General features: G+C 44.1%; 2 protein-coding genes across 4 annotated transcripts; both read left to right on the forward strand.

The window, feature by feature from the left end:
- Positions 1-1,228: 1,228 nt before the first annotated feature.
- evx2 (even-skipped homeobox 2) lies at positions 1,229-4,868 on the forward strand. The gene is made up of 3 exons (XM_003961832.2): positions 1,229-2,073; positions 2,451-2,680; positions 2,988-4,868. The coding sequence occupies exons 1-3, from the start codon at positions 1,680-1,682 to the stop codon at positions 3,600-3,602; spliced, it is 1,239 nt and encodes a 412-aa protein (XP_003961881.1). The 5' UTR covers positions 1,229-1,679; the 3' UTR covers positions 3,603-4,868.
- Positions 4,869-11,913: 7,045 nt separating this feature from the next.
- On the forward strand, positions 11,914-19,439 carry lnpa (limb and neural patterns a). Of its 3 annotated transcripts, none has more exons than XM_011609550.2 (13): positions 11,914-12,296; positions 12,807-12,919; positions 13,228-13,269; positions 14,025-14,212; positions 14,288-14,346; positions 14,416-14,456; positions 15,190-15,273; positions 15,358-15,409; positions 15,483-15,704; positions 17,468-17,573; positions 17,798-17,868; positions 18,144-18,296; positions 18,662-19,439. In XM_011609550.2, exons 2-13 carry the CDS (start codon positions 12,893-12,895, stop codon positions 18,829-18,831), a joined length of 1,215 nt encoding a protein of 404 aa, XP_011607852.1. In that variant the 5' UTR covers positions 11,914-12,296; positions 12,807-12,892; the 3' UTR covers positions 18,832-19,439. The 3 variants fall into 3 exon arrangements, with proteins under 3 accessions (XP_011607852.1, XP_011607847.1, XP_029702063.1); XM_011609545.2 differs by having other exon boundaries at positions 11,915-12,296; positions 12,816-12,919; XM_029846203.1 differs by lacking the exon at positions 11,914-12,296 and having other exon boundaries at positions 12,796-12,919.
- Positions 19,440-22,572: the final 3,133 nt, after the last annotated feature.

Here is a 22,572-nt window from a genome sequence, read left to right on the forward strand (position 1 = left end):
TTCCTCTAATAAACCCAACAGATAAAAAATTTGCTAATGTGGGTTGTTTCTTTTAAATATGTCAGTAAAATGATCAAACACTGTCGCCACTATATGATAACATTGTTGCGGTTATTTCAGAGTCATCATGTGGCCCCAGAAATGAAGCCCATTAAACTTTACAGGGTTTATATCCTCCACAGGATGGAAAAATCAATCTGGGCTCACCTGAAATCTGAAAAGAAATAAGCATTTGGTCACATTCCCAGCACGTGCTGGTCTACAGGACTCACCAGAAGGTGATAGTGACGCAGAGAGGTTTGTTAAATATCCCTTTATAGTTTAACATTTTGTATTCTTCCAGTAGCTCCGTCATATTTACTGACTATAAGAGGTCTACCATCAGTATCGTAGTTTATAGTAATGTATACGTGCTGCTGATGGGCCTTTTGTGTTTGTCTCGTTTTTATATACATTTTCTATCATCCAGCCGTTCAGTCAGATAAACCTCCTCTGTAACAGCGAATCGCGCCTAAAGCCTGTAGGGGGCGCTACAGCACACAGAGAAACAACGTTAATAACAGAAATGGGAGCACGTTTGTGTCCTCAGACACTGAAGCATCTTCACAGCTATATGATCCTTTTCTTCCTGTAATAACATACAGCTTTAGCCCAGGTTTCACAGACAAAGGTAAGAATATGAGAGAAGACACTTTAAACAACACCAGCGAAGAAAATGTATAAAATAGCAGTTTTGTAACAGGAGTATTGAAATAAACAGACAAGTGAATCAGTTTAAAATAGAACATTTAGAGTCTAAGTAATTACATTTGAAAGAAATTCTGCTTTTTCAATCATTTAAAGGAGTTTTTCTAATTTATTTTCGTTAGAAGGATGTACAGCAAATCAGAATTAGCCCAACACCAACAGAATATGTCTAGAATATGAGGAAGAAACGAGTAAAATTCACAAGGCAGATCAAAATCACAGCAAAGTTGGTGTAAAATCCCCAGTCTTCATCTCCTGCTTGCATCTTTACCGTAATTTAGTTCCTCTGATTAAACCGCAAAAGGAGAAAGAAAAGAAAGAAGGACAATAAATAAAAGAGGAACGATTAGAGGGAGGGAGGGCGAGCAGAGAGGAGGGGAACAGTGGAGAATCAAAGCATAATAATATTCCTAAATGAAGAGGGAAATGTTGCGGCGCTCATTTTATTAATCAGACTGTCAATTTCACCCAAGAGGCCAAACCCAAGAGCAATCTGAAGCAGACGGAGAGATCAACCCAGGGACAAGCATCTCTCCTCACTCCTCTTCCTCTCCTCCTGGATATTATTCGTCTGACCGAAGGCCGCCTCCATCATCAAGTGACAGCCCTCTCCTATTTATTTGCTTATAAACCTGTTACAATAAATGATCATTGGAGCAGCGTCAGCCGAGCATCTTAACAACGAATAGCAACCAATTTTGATGAATGACACTTCGCCGCCGTGCGCGGGGAGCATGCACGGCTCAGTTTGAGCAGTCGTTCGTCGGCTGCGTGCAGATTTCTTTCATTTTAGAGTCTTGCTTTAAAAAGCTTTCCGAGGCAGTTATTTAGAGACAGTTGCCCAGTTGAATGCGGATTTAGCTCCCAAACAACTCGCTGGTGCTGCACAGGTCGGGGCAAGTGTTCCTTCCCCTCCCTTTTCGTCTCGCTTAATGATGGAGCGGATAAGAAAAGAGATGATATTGATGGAGAGAGGTCTGCACAGCCCCGTGGCGGGGAAGAGGCTCACAGACGCGCCGGGGAACTCGGTGCTGGAGGCCCTAGAAAATTCCCAGCACAGCGGACGGCTGAGCCCGAGAATAACTTCGGCTTCCCTCCATGGCAATCTGGGGGACATCCCGAGCAAAGGCAAATTCGAGATTGACAGTCTGTTCGGCACGCACCACAGCAGCGACAACGCGTCTTCGGTGGACATTAACTCGTCGGAGAACAGGAAGAAAATGAGCATTTATTCCGAAGTTTCTCCAGATTCCGACATTAACAGCGATGTGGAGGTGGGCTGCCCTGCGCACCGCTCCCCGAGCCAGCATAAGGAGAACAACAAAGGTATTGCTGTTGTTATTATCCTTATTATTTTACTGGGTTCTCCTTCTTTTATTCCAGTGGACATCTGCTAATCTTTTAAATATTATTGCTGTCAGTGTTGCCAAAAATCGGAAAAAAAATGAAAACGAATCGAATTTTTCTTCCTGAAGTTTTCGATACCATTATTTCTCGAACTGTGCTTAAATGTAAATTAGAAAATAAATAAAAATAATAATCAGCCCAAATTGATACATTTTAAAAGAATTCACTGCCTATTTAATCTTACCAAATGTCCTTGCGCGCCCAAAACATAAAATATAGATTAGAAATAAAATATAGATTAGAAATAAAAATGTATTTTATTATGACAGCAGCCTTTTTCTATTGTGTGATTTTAGGTTTCTCAGACAGCAACAACGGCTCCTCCAGCTCGAACTCCGGGGCGAACATTAACGGGAATTCCTCGGCAGGATCGAATAATTCCGACCAAGTGAGACGGTACCGGACCGCTTTCACCAGAGAGCAGATCGCGCGGCTGGAAAAGGAGTTTTACAGAGAAAATTACGTTTCCAGACCGAGAAGATGTGAATTAGCCGCAGCGCTAAATCTGCCCGAAACGACAATTAAGGTTAGAATAACATTTAATTGAATACAAATCAGTTTTAATTGTGTGATTTATAAAATTTGTAGACAAATATTGGGTTAGTTTTAGTACGTAAATCGCCTGTTAAATGTCATTTTTTTTTATCGTATTATTATTATTTTGAACATTCACATAACCTTTATTTTTTAAATGTAAATAATTCTAAAATATTTTTTATCGCTATGTTGCGTAATTGAAATTGTTATGCCAAAATACTTTATTGCCGTCTGCAGCTCGACGCTAGCGGCTAAATGAACAGCCTGAACAAGGGTCTGCTTGTGTTTTGGTGCAGGTTTGGTTCCAGAACAGGAGGATGAAGGATAAAAGGCAGCGTTTGGCGATGTCCTGGCCTCATCCAGCGGACCCCAGCTTTTACACCTACATGATGACGCACGCTGCAGCTACAGGAAGTCTCCCTTACCCTTTCCACTCGCACATGCCGCTGCACTACTACCCTCACGTCGGCGTCACGGCAGCAGCGGCCGCGGCCGCCGCCACCGGCGCGGCCTCGTCGCCATTCGCCACCTCCATCCGGCCCCTCGATACCTTCCGCGCGCTGTCACACCCATACTCACGGCCAGAGCTCCTGTGCAGCTTCAGACACCCGGGACTGTACCAGTCGACGGCGGGGCTGAACAGCTCCGCGGCGGCGTCGGCGGCGGCCGCGGCCGCGGCGGCGGCGGCGGCGGTGAGCGCCCCGTCCGCCAGCGGGCCCTGCTCCTGCCTCAGCTGTCACAGCAGCCAGGCGGCCAGCGCACTGGGCTCCAGGAGCGCCGGGGCCGACTTCACCTGCACGGCGTCGGGCCAGAGGTCTGAGAGTGGATTTCTGCCCTATTCTGCAGCAGTTCTCAGCAAGACCTCAGTCCCCTCACCGGACCCGCGGGAGGAAACCTCCCTGACCAGATAACCCCCCCACCACCCAGCCTGACCGCTACCTGTTCTCTTCCGGTCCCATTTTAAGGGACAGGCCGATCCTGAAATTCACACCTTCGTCACAAACAGTCGTTTCTTGGCCACACGCACGCACACGCAGACACGCACACGGACAAACGAAATATTTTAAAATGATTCATGTCCCAAAGAATTATTATTACATCAATCGACAGGCCTGAATATGTTTTTGGAGGTTTTTTTTATTTTTATAAACTATTTCGGATCAAATAGAAAAATTGACGCAATTTATTCCTCGAATCCAACAAATCTAACCCAGAAAACCCTGAAACACACCCTTTGGGCGCGTCAGTTTGCTGGGCCTGTGCGCTCCAAACGACGGATTTCTTCTTAAAGATCAAAAAGTGAGCTAATTGCTATCCAGATTTGGATAGCAGGACGTGTAGCTTGTCTGCCCAGCAGCCCATTTTTCTTCATCCGGGCCTAATAGACTGGGATTTTGGCAGGAATAGCTTTCCCACCAAGCAACCCCTGCCCTATGGGGACAGCCCTAATCAGGCAGAAGGCGCACATAATTTTGCACCTCGTCTTTTGTGTCAATTTTTATGTTAATGATGAGAGGATCATGGCAAAAATTGCCAGTCATGTACCTAGATGGAGCTCCTTTGAATACATGACTGCAAGGTAGTTCCTCGTTTTGAGACTTGCTGTCAAGTGCTAACAACCCGCGGAGGGAAGTCATTAGACATACAAAAGACTGGGAACAAAGCGACAGTCCTGGAACACACAACACTGCAGAAGGGCCATATCTGACACATTTGGGGGGTTTAAACATTACATATAGGCTACAAAGTAGCTCACTGGAAGACTTTTTAGCTGATGATGGGAAATACCCGACATGTAGGACAGTTCCATTTACACTGTCTCGTAATTTGAAATCCAGCGTTTTTAAAATTGCGTGAAACCCTCCAAGGATGACGGGACCGAAAGAGACAGAGGTTCAGACAAAATAGCCCGGCTTTACAATCCGTCTGCGCCTGTAAAATGGCTATGTGCTATTTTATTTGTTCCTGTTGGGACGCCACCGATATGTTAATTATAAAACATGTGAACTGTATAAAGGGTCAAATATTTTGCAAACCGCGTCCCGTTGATGGTAGAAAATTGGAAGAAAAAAAAGCTTCAACAACGTGGACGAGAAACTGATTTTTTAAACGCCCCGTTTTCTCCTTTTAATTTATTTGTGTGACTTGCTGAGCTTTTATTTCTTGTTAAAACACTGGATGTAACCCCCCCCCCCCCCCCCCCCCCCCTTAATACTGCCGCCATAGAGCCTGCAATCTGGCCCGAAATAAGATAAATAATCCAAACTCTTGTTTTGAATTGTGTGCCAAATTAAAACAGAGGACTAGAGGCAGAAACATTTGGTCCACTCGACTTTAGAGGCTTTAAAGGGCTGACAAACGAGCACTGAAATTAAATGCGGAAAATAGCACCGGCCTGTGTCCCCGGGGTCTGTCTTATAACTCTATATCTCTGTATTTAAAATATCATTGACTGTATGGATTTAAATATTTTAACTTGAAAAAAATGTGCAATATGAAATGTAAATCATGTTATTTATTGATCGTGTTTGTTCTTGGAAAATAAAAGAAGAAAAATATATTTGTTTCCTCTCTTTCGTGTGTGTGCCTGTATATATGCAGACGCACGCACACACGCACGCACGCACAGACACACGCGCACAGAGTTGCTTGCTGTGACACGATTTCAATAGAGAAATTCGCGTAATATTAATTAAAAAGACGTTAAGAACTATAGGGAATATGAAGCCTGCCACCACGGGTCATTCTGCTCCTATAATTTACCATTATTTTTGCATTACCTCTAAATGATACAAGCTGATACTGTCGTTAATTGCACCCGGTTAAAATATTGCGCGCAGCAGCGTCTCCCCGAGGGGCTTTAAGATAAGTTGCTTTTTTGAACGTCCCCATTAAAGAAATAGGATTAGGGCAGAAAATCCGGGCGTGATATATCACCGTGTTTCCTTGCTCTTTACCAAAGCGCGGGGCTGCAGCCCGAACAACACGAGCATTGAGATGGATGGAGGCGTAAAAGGGGAAAGACAGAGGCCAGAAAAACGCTGCCCACAAGAGCGCCGCCAGGTTTATGTTCAACATACAAAATAAGAAAAACGAAATCATCGCCATGCAGGAGACTGTCTGTCAGCGTCCCCGGATTGGTTTTGACAAGAAAATAAATCTTTGGATTGTTTAATATATTTCACATATCTTTATTTTGGTGCTAATAGAAAAACCAAATTAAACGTCCACCGGCGAGATAGGAATGCAAAGATCGATGATCCTGCCCCTACTGTCCAATCACCCCCGTTTAATTGACTGTATTTTCAGGGTAATTGAGCCGCTTGTTGTAAATTGAGGATTTTATAGAAACGACATGAAAAGTGCATTTACTGACATTCATCGCATCTTTGACATTGATTATCTGATCAGCGCCGTGTCATGCTAACCTCCAATTCTTCATTACACACTGTTTATGAGCTGTTACAGAACAACTTGCTTGTTCCAGAGTGATTGATTGCCTTATTAACGCGTGTTCTTGTAAGTGTGACCGGACTGATTACGATGCATATGTTTAGAATAATGTTTCATTTAGCTGACTGCGAGTAATGCGGGGTGACAGCTGCTGCGGGAGGACAAAAAAAGCCCCAAACTACAGGGAGCAAGCGGGGCCAAAACGCATTTAAGGTGGATGGAGAAGACAGCGCAGACCCTAATGGTCAGAGGCAGTCAGTCACAGCCAGATGGACTGGACAAGTGAGCCAAGAGAGAGAGAATCCAAATCACCGATAAACTATGATTATTTTTTTAGAATAAAAAAAATCTCTCCTAGAATGCGTCTTTTTTTTTTTTTAAAACATATTGCGTCCCACATTTGGTGTACAGTAGAACTGACACGCCAGCTGTTCCCTTCAAATCAGTCAACTCTCATCCCTTCACACATAAAATCTGCTCTTTAGGAATATTCTGCCCATTTAGATTGATTTGCTTTTCACCCAAAATGCAACAAAAGCCGCGTGAACTGCAGCCTGATGAGATTTATGCCACCATTATGCTTCTAAAGCGCTCCCTGCTCTGTTTGTCTCAAATCATTGCCTCTGTTCAAATGTTACTTTCATATATTACATGACATTAATTCAACTATAGCTCATTAAGGCGGAATGAAATGGTTAAATTAACTTATCAACTCATAATGATGATGAATGGGATATTAATTCAGATACAAGCTGGCCAATTTGCAATTTTTTGCGCGTTTTGATGGTTCTCAAATAACATTTAATAGAACGGGTCATCCCCTCAATCAATTACACGCGCATGTGAGTCGCTCGCACGGAAAATCCGTTTTCCATGCATATGTATTGAAACATGTTCTCAATTATCTTTGGAAATTGCTTTTATTGGTTTAAGCAGTAATTCTTTCAGCAGCTCTGGGCATGGTTAAGGTGCTACAATAAATTACGTGTCTTCTATAGGCGAACTTATTTCGCTTGGTGTCACTTCATTTTCTTACATTCTTACACCTTCTAAATACATTAAATTAATCACAAATGCATTATTGTAGGTGTAGAACTCTGAGTTGTGCTTTCTTTAAGTGTCAGATTTAAAAAAAAATTTTTTTTACTGTAAAATCAAGATTTTTTTCCAAAGGGTTTTATATATATGATGGGATGGGCTCAAGCATTTCCAAATATCGGCCTTTGTGATGTGACGCTGGAGTTTTCAAGGACCGAATGGTGGCAGCAGCAGGAGCGTGTGTTTGGACTGACTGGTGGAGGATGGAGGACAGATGAATCCGTCTCTCTGACCTGCCTGGGCATCATCTCATCATCATGTTTGGAGTGTGTCTCCTCCCAAACAGGGAACTCCCGCCTGCATATTATTATTATATTGATCAGATTTTCAGGACTTTTCCATTATTTTGATGTGGCTCACCCTCATGGTGATGTTGAATGAAACTTTAGAAGCTCAATGTGAGCCAGAGGTGTGTTGAAGATGACAATAATCAGCAAAAGCTTCTGAATCTGAACCATTAGAAAGTAAATTATGGAGCCATCAGGAAATGTTGTGGCTGCATCAGGGATATTCATGGATGTAAATTGGTCCGCTCTTGGGAAGCAGATGCTACTGTGGTAGTTTTGAGGATCGGAGCATCTGTAGGTTCTTTTATGGAATTGATCTTACTTAGTTTTGCACTTTGCCCTCATTGAGGATTTAAAGGCGGATGCATCAAATCTTCACTCGGTAACAGTTTGCTTGGAATAATCAGCACGAGTTGTTTGTTTACATCTTATATTTCCATGGATTTGTGTTCTCCTTGCAGAAAGACAAACACTGGCTAGCGCCACCTATTGGCAGGAGGATTGTACACATGTGCAGAATGTGAATGCGTGCTAAGTTTTGAGTGCTGACTTTTAAAAATGCTATTGATTGTGGGCTGTTGTAAAGGAGAGTGTCCCTGGTGTGGGATTAAATGTTCCTCTGATGCTGCTCTTGCTCTACACATCATCTCAATGGCCTGAGCACACAGCAGAAACAAAAGCTGCACAAAATTAGGTTTTTCTCAGTGAAAATAAAAGACAGGTTCTGTATATTTTAGTATTTTCTGTCCAGATAGGATAAAAAAAGTACCTCATATATTTTTTAATTAATAAATAATTTCTTTAAAAAAAGTAAGACTCCACCCCCTTTTAGATTAAAAATAAAATTCTGAAAGGGCCGTTAGACCTTTATGCCTGATGTTACTCATTCAGTTACCATTAAAAACAGGTTTGTCTAAACCTGAACTTTCTAAATTGAGCATTTTCTTTTAGCATTTAAAATACAGCTGCTATTCGATGATAAAAAAAAAGCCTTTTACTCATTTAGATATCAGCAGTAAAATATATATAAAGTAGTGAATAAAGAACAGTTGCACTGAACTGCTGGATTTACTGTAATTAAAACGTATAGAATTCCTGCAGGCTTGTCAGCACATTTCTTGTGTGCTTATTCATCCTTTCAGCATTTTGTGACACTTTTCTCGCTAATCTCCAAATCCTGCAACATTATTTGACTGGTGCAGTGACTTAACCCAGAAAACAACACTACTAATGTCATTTTAATTAATAGCGTTCAGTGCAGGGGAAAATAAATCTTCAAAATGACTTGTCATCCTCTGTCAAATCTAATAACTTTCAATAATTTGGGCTGATGGATTTTCATACTCTTCATTATCGAAGTAGTGAGCGTAATTACTCTTCATGTTATAATGAAACATTAAAAAAACTGTTATTTTAGACGAAGACAGGGTTTTTAATGCAGGCTTCTGGTGCGATTACGAACAAAACAGACTTCTACTCTGATTGTAGGTGATTCTAAATCGACAATTAGTATTGATTAACATTTAAAAACTTTTATGTGAAATAGTTATTTGGAATTTTAGCAGATTTGCACTGGAAGAAAAGATTGACAAACTCATAACATTTAAAACTGACTATTGATTTTGATTTTTTACAAATATCTTTATGGGTAGAAAACTATTGCTGTGCCCCTAATATCTGTTGGCTTCTTCAGGATTTATCCAGAAAATACCATTTTCTGAAATGGCAACAACAATTATCTCCAGAAGGAGGTCGTTAACCCACCGCAGCGTCAGGTCACATAAATATCCTGACTTCCCTGAGGACGGAGGCTGTATGTCTGTGTCAATTTGATGGGAAATGAGTGGTGAGGCACCACCGTGCCAGTTCTGACTGACCTATCACTGGACCAGCCATGGAGCTGCAGTGGAGAGCAACTCACTGACTGAGCAATTTAAGCCATAAGCATCTCGTTCCTGTCTCAGTTCGGATGTTAAACATTTCACAACTTGATGCTGCATCGCAGCCATATGAAGTAAAAAAGATAGAATTAGCATGCAAGCTCTAGTGCTTCATGGGGTCAGAAAGCAGCCCTAGGCGCGTCAACAAGCACAGTGACTGCAGTGTTTTCAGTGGAAGAGGTCCCCTTTCACGAGGTCATCACACTCTCTAATGTGGGTTGTAGGAAATGATCACGGTCAGCCCTGTTGGTGTCTGTTCTGTGCTTTCACTTCTACACCAACGCAAGTGTGCAACACGTTGAGCCAGACGTGCTGCAGTTAGCTGAGAGAACAGGATTCTGAGGATGGTCTTCATTTTTGTTTTCACACAATTGATTAAACAGTGGAATTCCTCGCGGTGTCAGGAGAACTGCTTCCAACTGAACATCGGCAAAACAACGGTTGTGGACTTTGGGAGACAGCAGCAGAAGCCCCTTGACCCCGTCACCCCTAACAGGGGGTGTATCTGGTAACATACCCTGGACTGCACATGCAGAGCTGGTCCCAGAAGGTCAAACAGCATCTCTACCTTTAGATCCCGAGGACCTTCTACAATGCTGTTGTGGAAAGGTCTCCCAAAACATCACCTCGCTGTGCTCTAGGACACTACGTCGTGTCTCCAGAGGATAGTCAGGGCTGAAGAACGCTCCACTGGACTGGTCCTGCCATGTCTGAGAGACATCTACACCAGGAGGTGTAAAATCAGAGCCACCAGGATCATTAGAGACCCATCTCACGCCAGCAACGGCCTCTTCCAGCTGCTGAGACCAGGGACACGCTTCACCGGAATGATGGCCAAAACAAAGACGTACAGCAGAAGGAGCTTCTAGCTACAGGCCATTAGACGCCTGGACCTGGACCCCACCTGACTTTACTAGGGGCTCAACACATGTGCAACACAGTTTCAGGTAACTCTGTTGGTGTGTGGTAATTCAAACTAGAACAAGTGTCACGAGAAGGTGAATAGTAATAGCGTGACACATTTGTACATAATGATGCACTTCTGAAATAACAAAGGACTTGAGATGATGCGGCAAGGCTGAGGAATATTGAATCCTAGAAAATGCAATAACAACATCTGTGGCATCCGTGCAGAGCCGGACGGAGAGCAGAAATCCTGAGAGCAGGCTGTAATAAGCTGTGATCAAGCCGCAGACAGTAAAGTCATGGTAACCAATCGATCCCAACGAGCGCCGTCTGCAACACTCTCATTTAAATACAAGCGGTTAGCAGGTGCAGGTGGAGAGGCTCAGATAATGAGTTTTGTTATGGATTATTATTACCTTGAAAGGCTGCTGCCTCTGTTTTACCTCAGCTGACTTGCTCGGATCGATAACAGACGTTTTCCACCCCCCCCCCCAACGCTTTTTTTAAATGGGTTGAAATCATGAAAGGATGAAGATGCTTGCAGGAGGCCAGCGGAAGGGTGCTGTGGACACAGAAGAAGAGACTCAACAGAGGTCACAAGGAGGTGGGTGGTGGTCTGTCCACAGGCGAGGCTGCGCTTCGGGGGACAGACGGCATTGGACTGGCTCCAGCTGTGCAGGAGGGAGCAACAGAAGGAGGGAAGTTCTTGACTGGTGGATCACTTGGTCTTAAGGGAACCGGTCTGAGTGCAGTGGGGAGCAGAGCTGTGTCCAAGAACACACCTGTGTCTGGGCTGGCAGGTTAGAAATGTATAGTTACAGAGTTGAACTCACACCGCCCCAATGAAACCAACAGAAATTTGACAAAAAATCTGAAAATAATCTTGCCTGGCTAGTTTTTAAGTCTATGCAACATTCGATGTATTCTGCCTCCCAACTGAGAAAAAGAAAATAAATACTAATATCATTGCTGGATAAACCAAATTCTCCAGTCCTGACGGCTGTTGTAGCTATACTTGGAAAAAAATATGCAAAATTTCAGTTTATAATCTAAAACTTAGTGGCACAAAGCGCCGCCACTCGCCTCTTAACTTTCCTTTTGGTTTTAGTTAGAGGTTATTTCCTTATTTTTGTACAGCACTCTGTTACAGCTGTTGCTGTTTTTAAATCACTTTATGAATAAAGTTGATGATGATGAAATTCAAAGACTGGCTGACAAATATTATTACTGAATGCTAAAGCTGCGGGTTTCTGGTGTCATTGGAAAATGGCCTGAGAGCAGTCGGTTTGGGAGCAGTGCCAGGGTGCCCTTGAGCAAGGTACCACGCCCCCAAGTGCCTGTGGAGGGCAGTTTACACACTCGGTCACCTCTCCCATAATGGCTGCATGTAAATTATGTGTGATAAACTGAGTGTAGCGATGACACAGGAGTGGAGAAATGTACCCCTGTGGGATTAATACAGACTGTTTTTGTCTCCTCCGGGCTGTGGTAATCACATGGTTCCAGCAACTCCTGAAGGTTCTAAGACAAAACGCACTAGATTAGTGTACCAAAAGCTTTGTAGAGCCCTTTAAAAAGCAGATAGTGCTCTTTGGTTAGCGCATTAAAGGGCGTGCGTGTCCCCAGCCTCCACCGAGCACCGTTTACAGTTGAATCTCTAGTTCCTCCATCAGAATAACCCGGCTGTCGTAACTTCTGCAACATTAACTTGGTCAAAGACGCTTCCGGTGATAAACAGACGGTCGGTGCGGCAGGAGTGGATGGCGTGGCGCAAACCCTCCTCCCGGAGACCAGTCGGCTCTCTCTTGACCGATACATGAGAGAAAGTAAAGAGAACTCTTGTGTTGACGTTCTTCATCCAGACCTACTGGACCTGCCCTGCTCTCAGTGCTTCATACGGGCGACTCCCACTACTTTCCAGGTGAATACATCACTATACTTCAAAACTATGATTTTATCCTCATGCAGCTTCTGCTCACATTGCTCCGTGGCGTGGTAAAGTTATAAAAAAGGTCTTGTTTTATTTTGCATTCAGCTGCAAGTTGCATTAGCGCTGCAGGGCGTGCTAGTTGAGTTAGCTCCGCGCAGCTAGTGCGCGTTCATGCTAACGCTAGCGGATTCTTTAGAAGTTACTTTGGAAAAAAAGGTTCTTGTAAACACACCTTCACCGTTGGGCAACTTCGGCGTTTCCTCATATTTGACTTAACACGGGCAGCTGAGGCCAAAACAGTTTCGTATGTGGTTCGAATGTTCCGAGTAAGTTGAGAAGAAAGTTGAAGCAGCCTCCATCAAAGCGCCGTTTGCAGACAATCAGAGAATATTTGGTGCAAACATTAACGCGGCCAGGATGGGGCATTAACTTCCTCATTCATATCTGCAGGCCTTTGTTGCTTGAAAACTAATTTTAGTTGTCTTCGTATGAATGTATGAGTGTATTCAGGTCCCTGGTTGGTGTCAGTAGGTGGAGAAACGGACAGAAGAGATTCCCCTCATCAGAATATCTGACACATCTTCAACATGGGGGCAGCTATTTCCTGGTGGAAGGTTTGATTCCTTTCTTTCTTTGCATTATGTCTTTCATTGCAACGCAGATATGAAGGTACATTGCGTCCTATATACCGTGTTTGTGGGCCGTGGTTGATGCCAGTATTTGACTTGGTATCGCTCTTGGCTGGAATATTGGTACACACGCGTCGACTGAATGATTTGTGCCACAGCTGAAGACACAGAATCTGCAACAGTGAAAAGATGACACAGGAAGTTCTCGGGGGATTGTATAATGTTGCTTAGTCACAGAACACTGCTGTTCTGGCCAAACACTCTGAACATGCATGTCCGTCTTTTGCTTGCAGGCTAAACCAACAACTGTGGAGATTTTGGAAGGAATCGACAAGGTTGGTATGTCGGAGTGCTCCCAGCACCTGCGCTGCACTCTACCCTCAGTGTTTGCATGGGCTATAGTGTGCAGCCTGATCTCCACACCTATTAAAGTCACATTTATTGGTTGGTCATGCGTTGTTTTCATGTTCTAATAGCTAAAATTTGGCCGATACAAGTATATGAAGCTAAACCTATAGATGTGCGGCATGTGTGCTTCAGTGTTCTTGTGAGAATTAAAACATATTTATCTGACATGTTGAATAAGCAGGGTCTTTGAACTGTAGATGTGTAAATGCGTGTGAGCTCGGCTCCTGATTGGCTGCTGGGGCTTTAGTGCACTTGTACAGCAAAGCTGGTGTCAGTCTATTTTCAGCAAGTATCCTTTGGGCGAGAGGCACAACACATGCACTGAAGAGATCAGGTGGCACACGAGTGGCCAAGAGAAGCCCGTTGGGCGTGTTGCTTTCTTCTAGAGAAGCCAACAACGTTAAAGGGTCTAAAACTGACTGTGAAATCTTTTGGTTCCCTTCATGGCTGCAGCACCCGCCTAAACATCATAAAGCTGAACGTGGAGCCATTGTGACACACATGAATGTTGCAGTAGGACCGTAGACAGAAGCCAGTTGATTCTGACTGACCGATGCTACGGATTGAAGTTCATACTGTAGATTAACTAGCGGAGCAAATGAAGCTACAGTGACGTCAGCATAGATGTTTAACTCAAGTCCGTCTGCGTTTGCTGCACCACAATGCACATGTTCCTCTGCAGGATATTCAGATTCTGGAAGACTATAGTGTGAAATACCAGCGTCAGATGAAGGCGGTGGTGGGCCGACTGCTGCTCTACTCCATCCTCCTCTACCTGATGGCTGGGGTCGTTGTGTATTCCTGGTACCTCCCTGAGCAGCTGATGGGGCGGCTCGTGTTGGGCCTCCCTTTCCTGCTGTTTCCTTTATTGTAAGTCCAAAAGCTAGCTCACCTTTTGTCTTTTCTGGCTCGCCGACATAATCGGACATTTTCTGCCTCATTCAGAGTCTGGATACTTCGAAAAGTGCTGATTCTATTTTTTGCCAGAAGAACCGAAAAAAACAGTAAGGCTGTTTGTTGTTATTAATAAAGGGATTCTTTGTATAAGATCTAATAGTTTATTCTCTTCTTAGACTTCAAATTGGAGGATCTGAAGGCTCAGAAAAGAAAAATAGTAAGTAATGATCCGATATCGTTGATTGACATCACGCTACCAACGGTTAAAACACTTAAATGCTGTTGTGGACAATGTGAGAAACAGAACCAAATCATTTGTGTGTCCTGATGCTGACAAGGACATTGGTGGATGGGATTTAGGGGCTCTCACTGGTAATTGTCACTGTAACTGTGATAATTGTCTTTGTTTCCAGTTTATCAGAGGATTTATGAAACCATGGCGACGCTGAAGAGAAATTCAGAACCTTTTAATCTCAGTCTCAGACATTCAGATTTACTGTCACTTAAATGAGCATTTTCCATCCACTGTAACTGCAACTCACTACAGATTAGAAAAACATGCAATTAGATCAAAAATCGTCCCTAATTTGGAGATGAAATCCTCGACTGCCAGACCATAAACTATAGACCCTAAACCTCTGTTTGCAGAGAACGCTCGAGAACAGGCGGTGAATGAACCCACAGCAACACAATACTGATGTCTCTTTAACAGCATTTAGAATAGCAAATAAATAAAACGAAAAAGTTGCTCCTCCTTGTCCGTCCAGTCCGACAACTTTCAACAACCGGTCTGGTCTTCTGATGCAACTTTGTTAAACCTTTTCCCATTTTAGGGCAGGTCATTCAAAATAGTTTTCAAGTATTCATCAGATCGTCAAATGATGACTAGGGTGTCTATATGTGCAGCAGCATGGAAACGGGAGGGTGAATATTAAAATGATGTGTTCCAGCTCGAGGATGTGATGGAGACTGAGACTTATAAAAATGCTAAGCTGATTCTGGAGAGATTTGATCCTGAGTCCAAGAAGAAAACGGTGAGTTTCTTACTACTTTCTTACAGATATATAAAGAAAACAACCCTCAACAGTGTGTTTGACTCACTTATCGTCTGTTTAAAGGACTTTGATTCTACTCCTGTTGGACCTCAGATGACTCCAAAACCAGGACAAGGTAACCAGGTTTTTTAGAAAGGCCAAATTTTCCCTGTTAATTCTGATGTCAACTGGGATGTTTTGTGTACCAGAGCTCCGCCACCGTAATGTCGTCCCTCAGACGCCTCCAGCATCAGTAAATTCTGCAAGTGGAGCCGCTGCCCGTCCTCCCCTTGCCTCTGGACCTGCCTACCCTGGTCGCTCTTCACACTCGGCTCCCGGTGGACCCCCAGAGCGGAATCTGTTGGCTATAGCTGCTCAGCAGAGCTTGATGAGGAAGTTTGTGACCCCTGGAACACCCATTCCTGGAGTTGGTGAGTTATCTGCACGCTGGGGGAAAATATCATAATGTGGTCAATTAAGGTGTGATTTACTCTTGCCTGCTCGGGGTCCCCGCGCCTTCGAAGCTCCGTGGGCTGTTGTACGGAAGGGGAACGGACGGCTGGCTTTCCTTGCTGTGTTATCGCTCCATGATACGGAAAATTGTGAAAAGTAGCAAACCAGCTGATTCCTACACGTGTGTGTGTGTGTGTGTGTGTGTGTGTGTGTGTGTGTGTGTGTGTGTGTCTGCTGCTGTTCCTCCATTGTGCCGTCTCCTGCGACCCAGATGAGAGTGGCAGTGGTGGAGTAGACCACTCTGCAGCATAAAGTGCTTTAAATTTAAATTTCTGTTAAATTCAACACTGCTCTGAGTTTTAAAGCTGCGCAGAGATCCAAGTAATGCTAAACATCATTACAGATTAATCCCCACCAAATCCAACCAAATGATTGATGTAAACACTGAAAACAACCCTGGGAGGAGTGCTGATTATTATGGTCCCAGTTACGAGGCTGGCTAATCAGTAGTGAGGTTCTTTCCTTTAATATAAGCTGCTACATGAGAGAACACTCCCTGAAAAGTTAGTTTAGCCTCCTGTGACATCACTTTCCAAATCAAGGACGTCGTTTGGGCTCTAAATAATGCGACCAGTTGCCAAAGCTCTCTCTCTAATTTCAGCAGTGTTTCCTGTGGTTTCTGCGCCTCTTGTGATAAAACAACCGGTGGGCAGGAGTCAAAAAGGCCGGAATGTTGAACGAGCTGCATTTCTGGCCTCTCTCCTTTGTCATTTTCTTGTTCTTTGAATGTATCGGTGTGTGTGTCTGCTTGGGTATCTTGTTGCTTCCTTAGCTGATGCAGCTGTTGCCAACATGAGCCAGGTCAGGTCACATAATTCCCAACTGGGCTCGTTGGAAATATGGAAATAGGTGTTTGGTACTGGCTCAGTTAGCTCCACTAAAAACAAAACCTCTGTGAGACCCAGTGTTTCTCAGAACAAGTGTTCGGACTGTGTGGTGTTGCTGTGGCCGTTAGTGTTTGTAAAAGTTTCAAAAGCCATCCTCCAAACACATTGGAAAACAATTTCTGTATTTATTAGGCATCTGTGGAGGGGAACCGTATCGACTATCCAATTTGAATTATATCTGGACCATGAAGACTCAATGATTGAAGATGCAAATAAGTGTAAACAGTAAAGGAAATGTGTTCCTGGAGGTAGCTGCACACTGTAATTTCCATGTGGAACGCCAACTGTGAGGTATGCATGAAGTGGGATTACATTAACTATGATTAATTAGCCAGATCTGCGTTTGTTCTCTGGGCAATGATGGTGGAATCTAACTAAATGGCTTTTAATGCGTGGTGAAATTGCCTTTGGCTTTGGGAACACCTCACAAATGGTTTACATGACTTGATGTTATCACCTGCTTCTCTGGAAAATTGAAAGTGAAAAGCAATTTGATAAGATTTACCACAGAGTTTCCATATGTTGGTAAATTAATAGCCAGCAGGATGCCGAGACTCTGCCAAGTCTCCCAGAAATGACCAGTCATCTTCGTATGATTGCAGTTGATGTTAGATTATATTAATTACTACTTCCCAACACAGCAGGGATCCTGGACGTGCTCTGCAAGTCAGATCTAGTGTGAAGCCATAAAAAAAAGGATCTCATTCACTCCTGCTTTCACCTGTGAGCAGCTCCAGTGTTGCGTTCAGGGCCTGAGAATATGCTTAACCGATACTGACGTTGTGCTTTATTAGGGCTGCACCCCCCAGGTCCACCCCTGGCCAGACCAGTGCTCCCGAGGGAGAGAGGCGTTCTGGACAGACTAATTGAGTATCTTGTTGGAGATGGACCTCAGAACAGGTAAACGAGCTCTGTTCTTTTAAATTCTCTCTGTTTATGTTGCCTTTATGATATCACGCACTAAATGAGTGACGTCCACCCCGAGAGTGGCCTCTCAGTTATGAACGCTCATCACACGTTGATTACGGATGGTGATCTGCCAATAAGGTCTTTCCTGTCAGCAAAATAAGGTTTGATATGCTCTGATATCAGGTCGTGTAGCTGCTCTCTCTCTGTCTCCATAGATTGGCCCTCGTATGTCAGCAGTGTCTCTCTCATAACGGGATGGCATTAAAAGAGGAATTTGAATACGTTGGTAAGTCTGCGAGCCTCCATCAAACCCCGTTTTCATTTGGCCCCTAGCTTTTGGCAGCGTAGTATATCATGTGGCTCTTTAATGCTGCTGCCACTACAGATCCCTGTAAGCAAAAACACGGCAGGATTGAATATGCAAACCAGCATCACCCATCAATCTGGAGTGTTTATGCATCTCGGGCATTTTTCTGCCATTCCTGTATATTCATGTATATTAATTTGCGTCTGTTTGAGAATCTGTTAGCGCTGTGACATAAAATATGTGTGTTCTCTCAGCCTTCAGATGTGCCTATTGTTATTTTTTGAACCCTGCGAGAAAGACCAGACCTCAGGCCCCCAGGCTCCCCGAGACCGCCGGAGAACCGAAGTTGCCGTGTGACCTGAACTCGTCGTCATGTGCTGCTGAGGAGGATAAGCAGTCTGATTCAGGTGATTAACAATCAGGTTTGGTTTAAGGAGGTGTAGTTTAAGTCCATTCAACGTGCTACCAGGTTGCCGTTAGCATACTTGGTTAAGGACGCTATGGTCTACGGTAGGTCAGCAGGAAAAGGTCCAATATGAAGAAGCTGAACGGGTTATCGCCACCTAGTGGAGTCACATATAGACTGGTCCATATCTGGACAAGGACTGATGGAATTGGAGCTCTACCACAGTTGTATCTGTAAAAGAAAAAGCCCAACAAGAACTGTCCTGGTGATGTGTCTCGTGATATTTTTTCATGTTTTTATCCTCCTCTCTGTTCACGTGCACACTGCTGTTGATCAGTTACTCATTCCATATCTTTTACTCATCAGGGACAATGAAAGATGATGGATCCACTGAAACAGACGGCAAAGAACCAGTCACACTGACAGCCGCAGAGGCCAGCCGCGCCTCAGAAGACCAGACCATGCCAGAGTCACAAGATCTGCCCACAGAGAAATCCGAGGGGGAGCTGGACTGCTCCGCCATGGAAGTGGAGTAGAACCGTTTCTGCACCAGTCGGGCCGTAGCTTTCTGCTATGCTATGTATCTCTGAATAAATGCGGCGGTCGTTAGCTGGTTTGCTAAACGTTTGGAGCGCCGGTGCAGAATGGGATCTCTCGCCAGAACCAGTGGTGAGTCCGATATGGAACCGTATCGGGCACAATCTGGTTCTCACTAGGTGCTCCATCATTTTACAGCATGTTGAGGTTTATGCTTTTTTGAGGACTCCTAGATTATTTTCCCTTGTTTTGCCTGATTTTTTTTTTTTTTTTTTTTTTCTGTGTGATCTAATTAGAAACTGCAAAAGGAAACTTGTATTTTGTTGGATTTGTGGTTTTATTTATAGGAGCTCTGCAGCTGGCGTTGGCGACGTGTTTACAAACCACCGTTACAATTGCAGCAATGCACGTACAGTATATTTATTGCTAAGAGTGGAAATGAGATTTATTCTATGAGCCCAAGTATTTTTTTATCTGTATTTTGTCTCAGAGTATCGCAGATGATGAACTTTTGGACATTTAAGTGTTTACAGACGTGTGTGTTTGCTGAACATCTGAAGACCTGTTTTGTGTAAATATTGGAAAATAAACTAAATATTACCTGAAATATTTGCTCTTGAAAAAGGCGGCGTTTTCTCCTGGAACGGCTCGGCCGCCATCCCTCGCGTGCTCCTCCATCTGCACCTTGTCACATATTTTAAATTGCTGCGACCTCTGTTTCCTGCCCGCGTGGCTGAGGACCGCGTTTAAACAGTCCGTTTTCATTAGCGGGTCAATTTTAGCTTGTGATCATTTTATTTTAGCTCATTGATCATTTCAGACAGCGCCAGATAATGGCGCTGACACGGAGCTCGGCCACTCTTGATTGCTTGACCCTCTTCATTTGCAACAAGAAAGTCATTGCGACTACAAAGTTGCCCCCCCCCACCGTCACCGCAGCCTTCCCCCTCCCGACGATAAACCGTAAACTATTGGTGAGGTCAACGCGCCGCGTCTTCTATGGGTTTTGATAATGTATGTTTACAGAGACGTGACCTCCGGGGCCTCGCAATGCATCACTGTGACACGGACAGTAACGGCTGATTCCACTGCATGCTGCTTGAGGTTGACCTCTGACAGCGCCAAACGGGAAAAAATGGGACATCAATAGTAAGATGTTGGGATGTTTGGGCCGCGGCGCCGGGCTGTCCAGTTAACAGCCTGTGCATGTGTGCGCCATCATCAGTTATATAACACAGGGATCCTTCTGCTCTGGGCTTCCAAAATGTATGTTTGAGTAATACTTTTGATTCCACTGCACTGAATCATCTCTTGACAGTTTCTACTTGAGCATTTTCTTTTCTACAATGTTCAGTTTTTTGTCATATGAGGGAGAAACAGAGGTGCAGTCTCACAGGCTGCAAGAAGAACTGGTTGCAACTGGTTTTTTCCTTGATTTGTGCATGAAAATGGGTTGATTTGGGCCTCATTTAACTTCCCAGTCAGATTATTTAATCCCCGTCTGCAGATGTGGATCCAGATGTGTCAGTCACATCACGTGGAAACCAAATGTTTTGTGTCCAGAACTCTTGGAGAATTCTTCTGGACTGCTATCATGAAAATTAATTGATTTTCGAGGATGACAAATGACTCCAAACCCCGGAGCCGCGGTCATTTTGAGCGGGCGCCGAAAGCGGGGGCCGTCCCAGGGTTCATAGTTCTTTTCATACTCATCTCTCAGGCGTGCATCGGAGGCCACTTGACACAAATTTATACTGATCTTTTATTTATACCCAGAAAAAATGGCAGATAAGAAACATAAGTGTTCCTGATATTGTGTTTTGTCACATCCAGCAGCCAAAGATTGAAATCCTGCGAAACAATTTTCTGAAGAAATGAAAGAGCGTGCCCTCCTGAACCCTGGAGGAGAATAACCCCGTGGTGCGAGGCGGAATATGGAAGAGAGGCATGGAATAAGTAAAACAGACAAGTGCACCAGGCCTGTCACTTTTCCATTTGCTGCCCCCGAGTGTGAGCACTTCAGATTCTCCTCATCTCAGCAAAGACCTTCATCGTTACGCTCGATCTACTGTAGTGAATACAAAAAAGCCGCGCATCAGACGGCGTAATAGAGAAGAGGCCTTCGCAGATTGATTATCTTTGGGCCCGCCATGAATAGAATCCAATCAAAAGAACAACAAAGTCGTAAATGCGCGACCCGAGCTGTGGAAAACACCGGGATGAGTGTCACACAAGCAGTTAACGCAGTCGTGATCAGACGTCCCCGCTGGCTCCTGACAACAGCATCATTACACAGTAATAAGAGCACCATCTCCTTCAGAGCAGCATTAAAATCAAATTAGATTATACCGGAGCCCGGCTTGATGAGCTGCGAGGGGCGACGCCTCCCGGGCGCGGGCTCGAGTTATTACCGCAGCTCTTCATCTGCTCCGGCTCCGACTCAAGTCCAACGGCTCTTTACAGAAAGGTCATCAGCTTCCGAGAAATTAGTTTTTAAAATTCGAGTCATCCGAAGGCCGCGGGTCCAGATGGATGGGTTTGTGTCTGTTTGTTTCTCCCTCACAGCTGAACACATGATGCTGGCAATAAAGCGCCGCGCTGCACTTTACACCACAGTGGCATTCAGGGATCAGGGAGCAATGTCATCCTCTGTCCTACCCTGAACTCATCACTGCGCTGAGGGATGACATCTGCTCACACACGCGCGCGCGTGTGCACACGTGCACACACTCTGACAATTATCATTGCAAACAATCAAGTGCTGGACCCAAGTCAAATACTAAACAGCTTCATTTCTGCATGTGAGCAGTGTTCCAATGTGTGTTCCGATGTGTGTGTGTGTGTGTGTGTGTGTGTGTGTGTGTGTGTGTGTGTGTGTGTGTGGGTTAGAGAGAGAGAGAGAGAGAGAGATGCTGGCAAAAACGCTTCTTAATCTGTTTTTAACAGGAGCAGAATTTATCCATCTGCACCAGCATCATTTCTCTGCTTGAGAATTGATCTATTGATTCATTTTATAGGCTGTTAGAATAGAGTGTCCTCGATCGATAGTATACAAACAAGGTTAACCTAAATTTACAAGGGCTGTCATTTCCAGGATGGTGATTTTCCCTAATAATAATAATAATAATAATAATAATAAAAAAGCACCGTTTTCCTTCATTTTCTTACAGTTTTTAAAAAGGCATTCATGAAACCAGCACAGCAGTAATGGGAAGCAAGGGAAGGCCGGGACGGCCCCACCCTGCCAGGCTGGAATCACAAAGCTTCCTGCAGGCAGCAAGTTCATTTTATAGCTTCATCTATTACCACACTGTCATTGTTAATTGTCTTCTTTTTACCTCGGCAGGATTCTCCAAATTGGTCCTATCGAATGTGACAGGAGGAAGAGCATTAAGCATCTGACAAGATGATATCTAAGTTCAATTTCCTGCTCCTCACCTGATTTATACCTGCAGCAGATCATTTTCCTCTCTGTCATAAAGACCTCTATAAATCAGCGGTGCTTATGGAGGCACCACCGAACACAGTCTCTGGATTTGTATCCCCCGCGTTTGCTATTAGGAAGTCATTACAGCCGCATTTTCCTCCTTCAAACAAAAATGATCAAATCCAATACCGGCCAGATTAGAGAGATAAGGAGAGAAAGCGCCAGCAAAGCTGCTCGACGCCGTTTCCTATCAAAACAATATGTTTTAAACTCCATCCAAGCTGGGCTTTCGACTGGTGACACTATTATCCAT

Source organism: Takifugu rubripes, chromosome 1 (assembly GCF_901000725.2).
Source record: "Takifugu rubripes chromosome 1, fTakRub1.2, whole genome shotgun sequence".
NCBI classification, from domain to species: Eukaryota; Metazoa; Chordata; class Actinopteri; order Tetraodontiformes; family Tetraodontidae; genus Takifugu; species Takifugu rubripes.

Excerpts from the sequence above, each read along its gene's own strand:
- evx2 (XM_003961832.2), top strand. The coding sequence starts at position 1,680 with ATGATGGAGCGGATAAGAAAAGAGATGATATTGATGGAGAGAGGTCTG. Across the intron at positions 2,074-2,450 it reads GCATAAGGAGAACAACAAAG|GTTTCTCAGACAGCAACAAC; the intron begins GTATTGCTGTTG and ends GTGTGATTTTAG. Across the intron at positions 2,681-2,987 it reads TGCCCGAAACGACAATTAAG|GTTTGGTTCCAGAACAGGAG; the intron begins GTTAGAATAACA and ends GTTTTGGTGCAG.
- lnpa (XM_011609550.2), top strand. The coding sequence starts at position 12,893 with ATGGGGGCAGCTATTTCCTGGTGGAAG. Across the intron at positions 15,274-15,357 it reads CTGAGTCCAAGAAGAAAACG|GACTTTGATTCTACTCCTGT; the intron begins GTGAGTTTCTTA and ends GTCTGTTTAAAG. Across the intron at positions 17,574-17,797 it reads GGAGATGGACCTCAGAACAG|ATTGGCCCTCGTATGTCAGC; the intron begins GTAAACGAGCTC and ends CTGTCTCCATAG.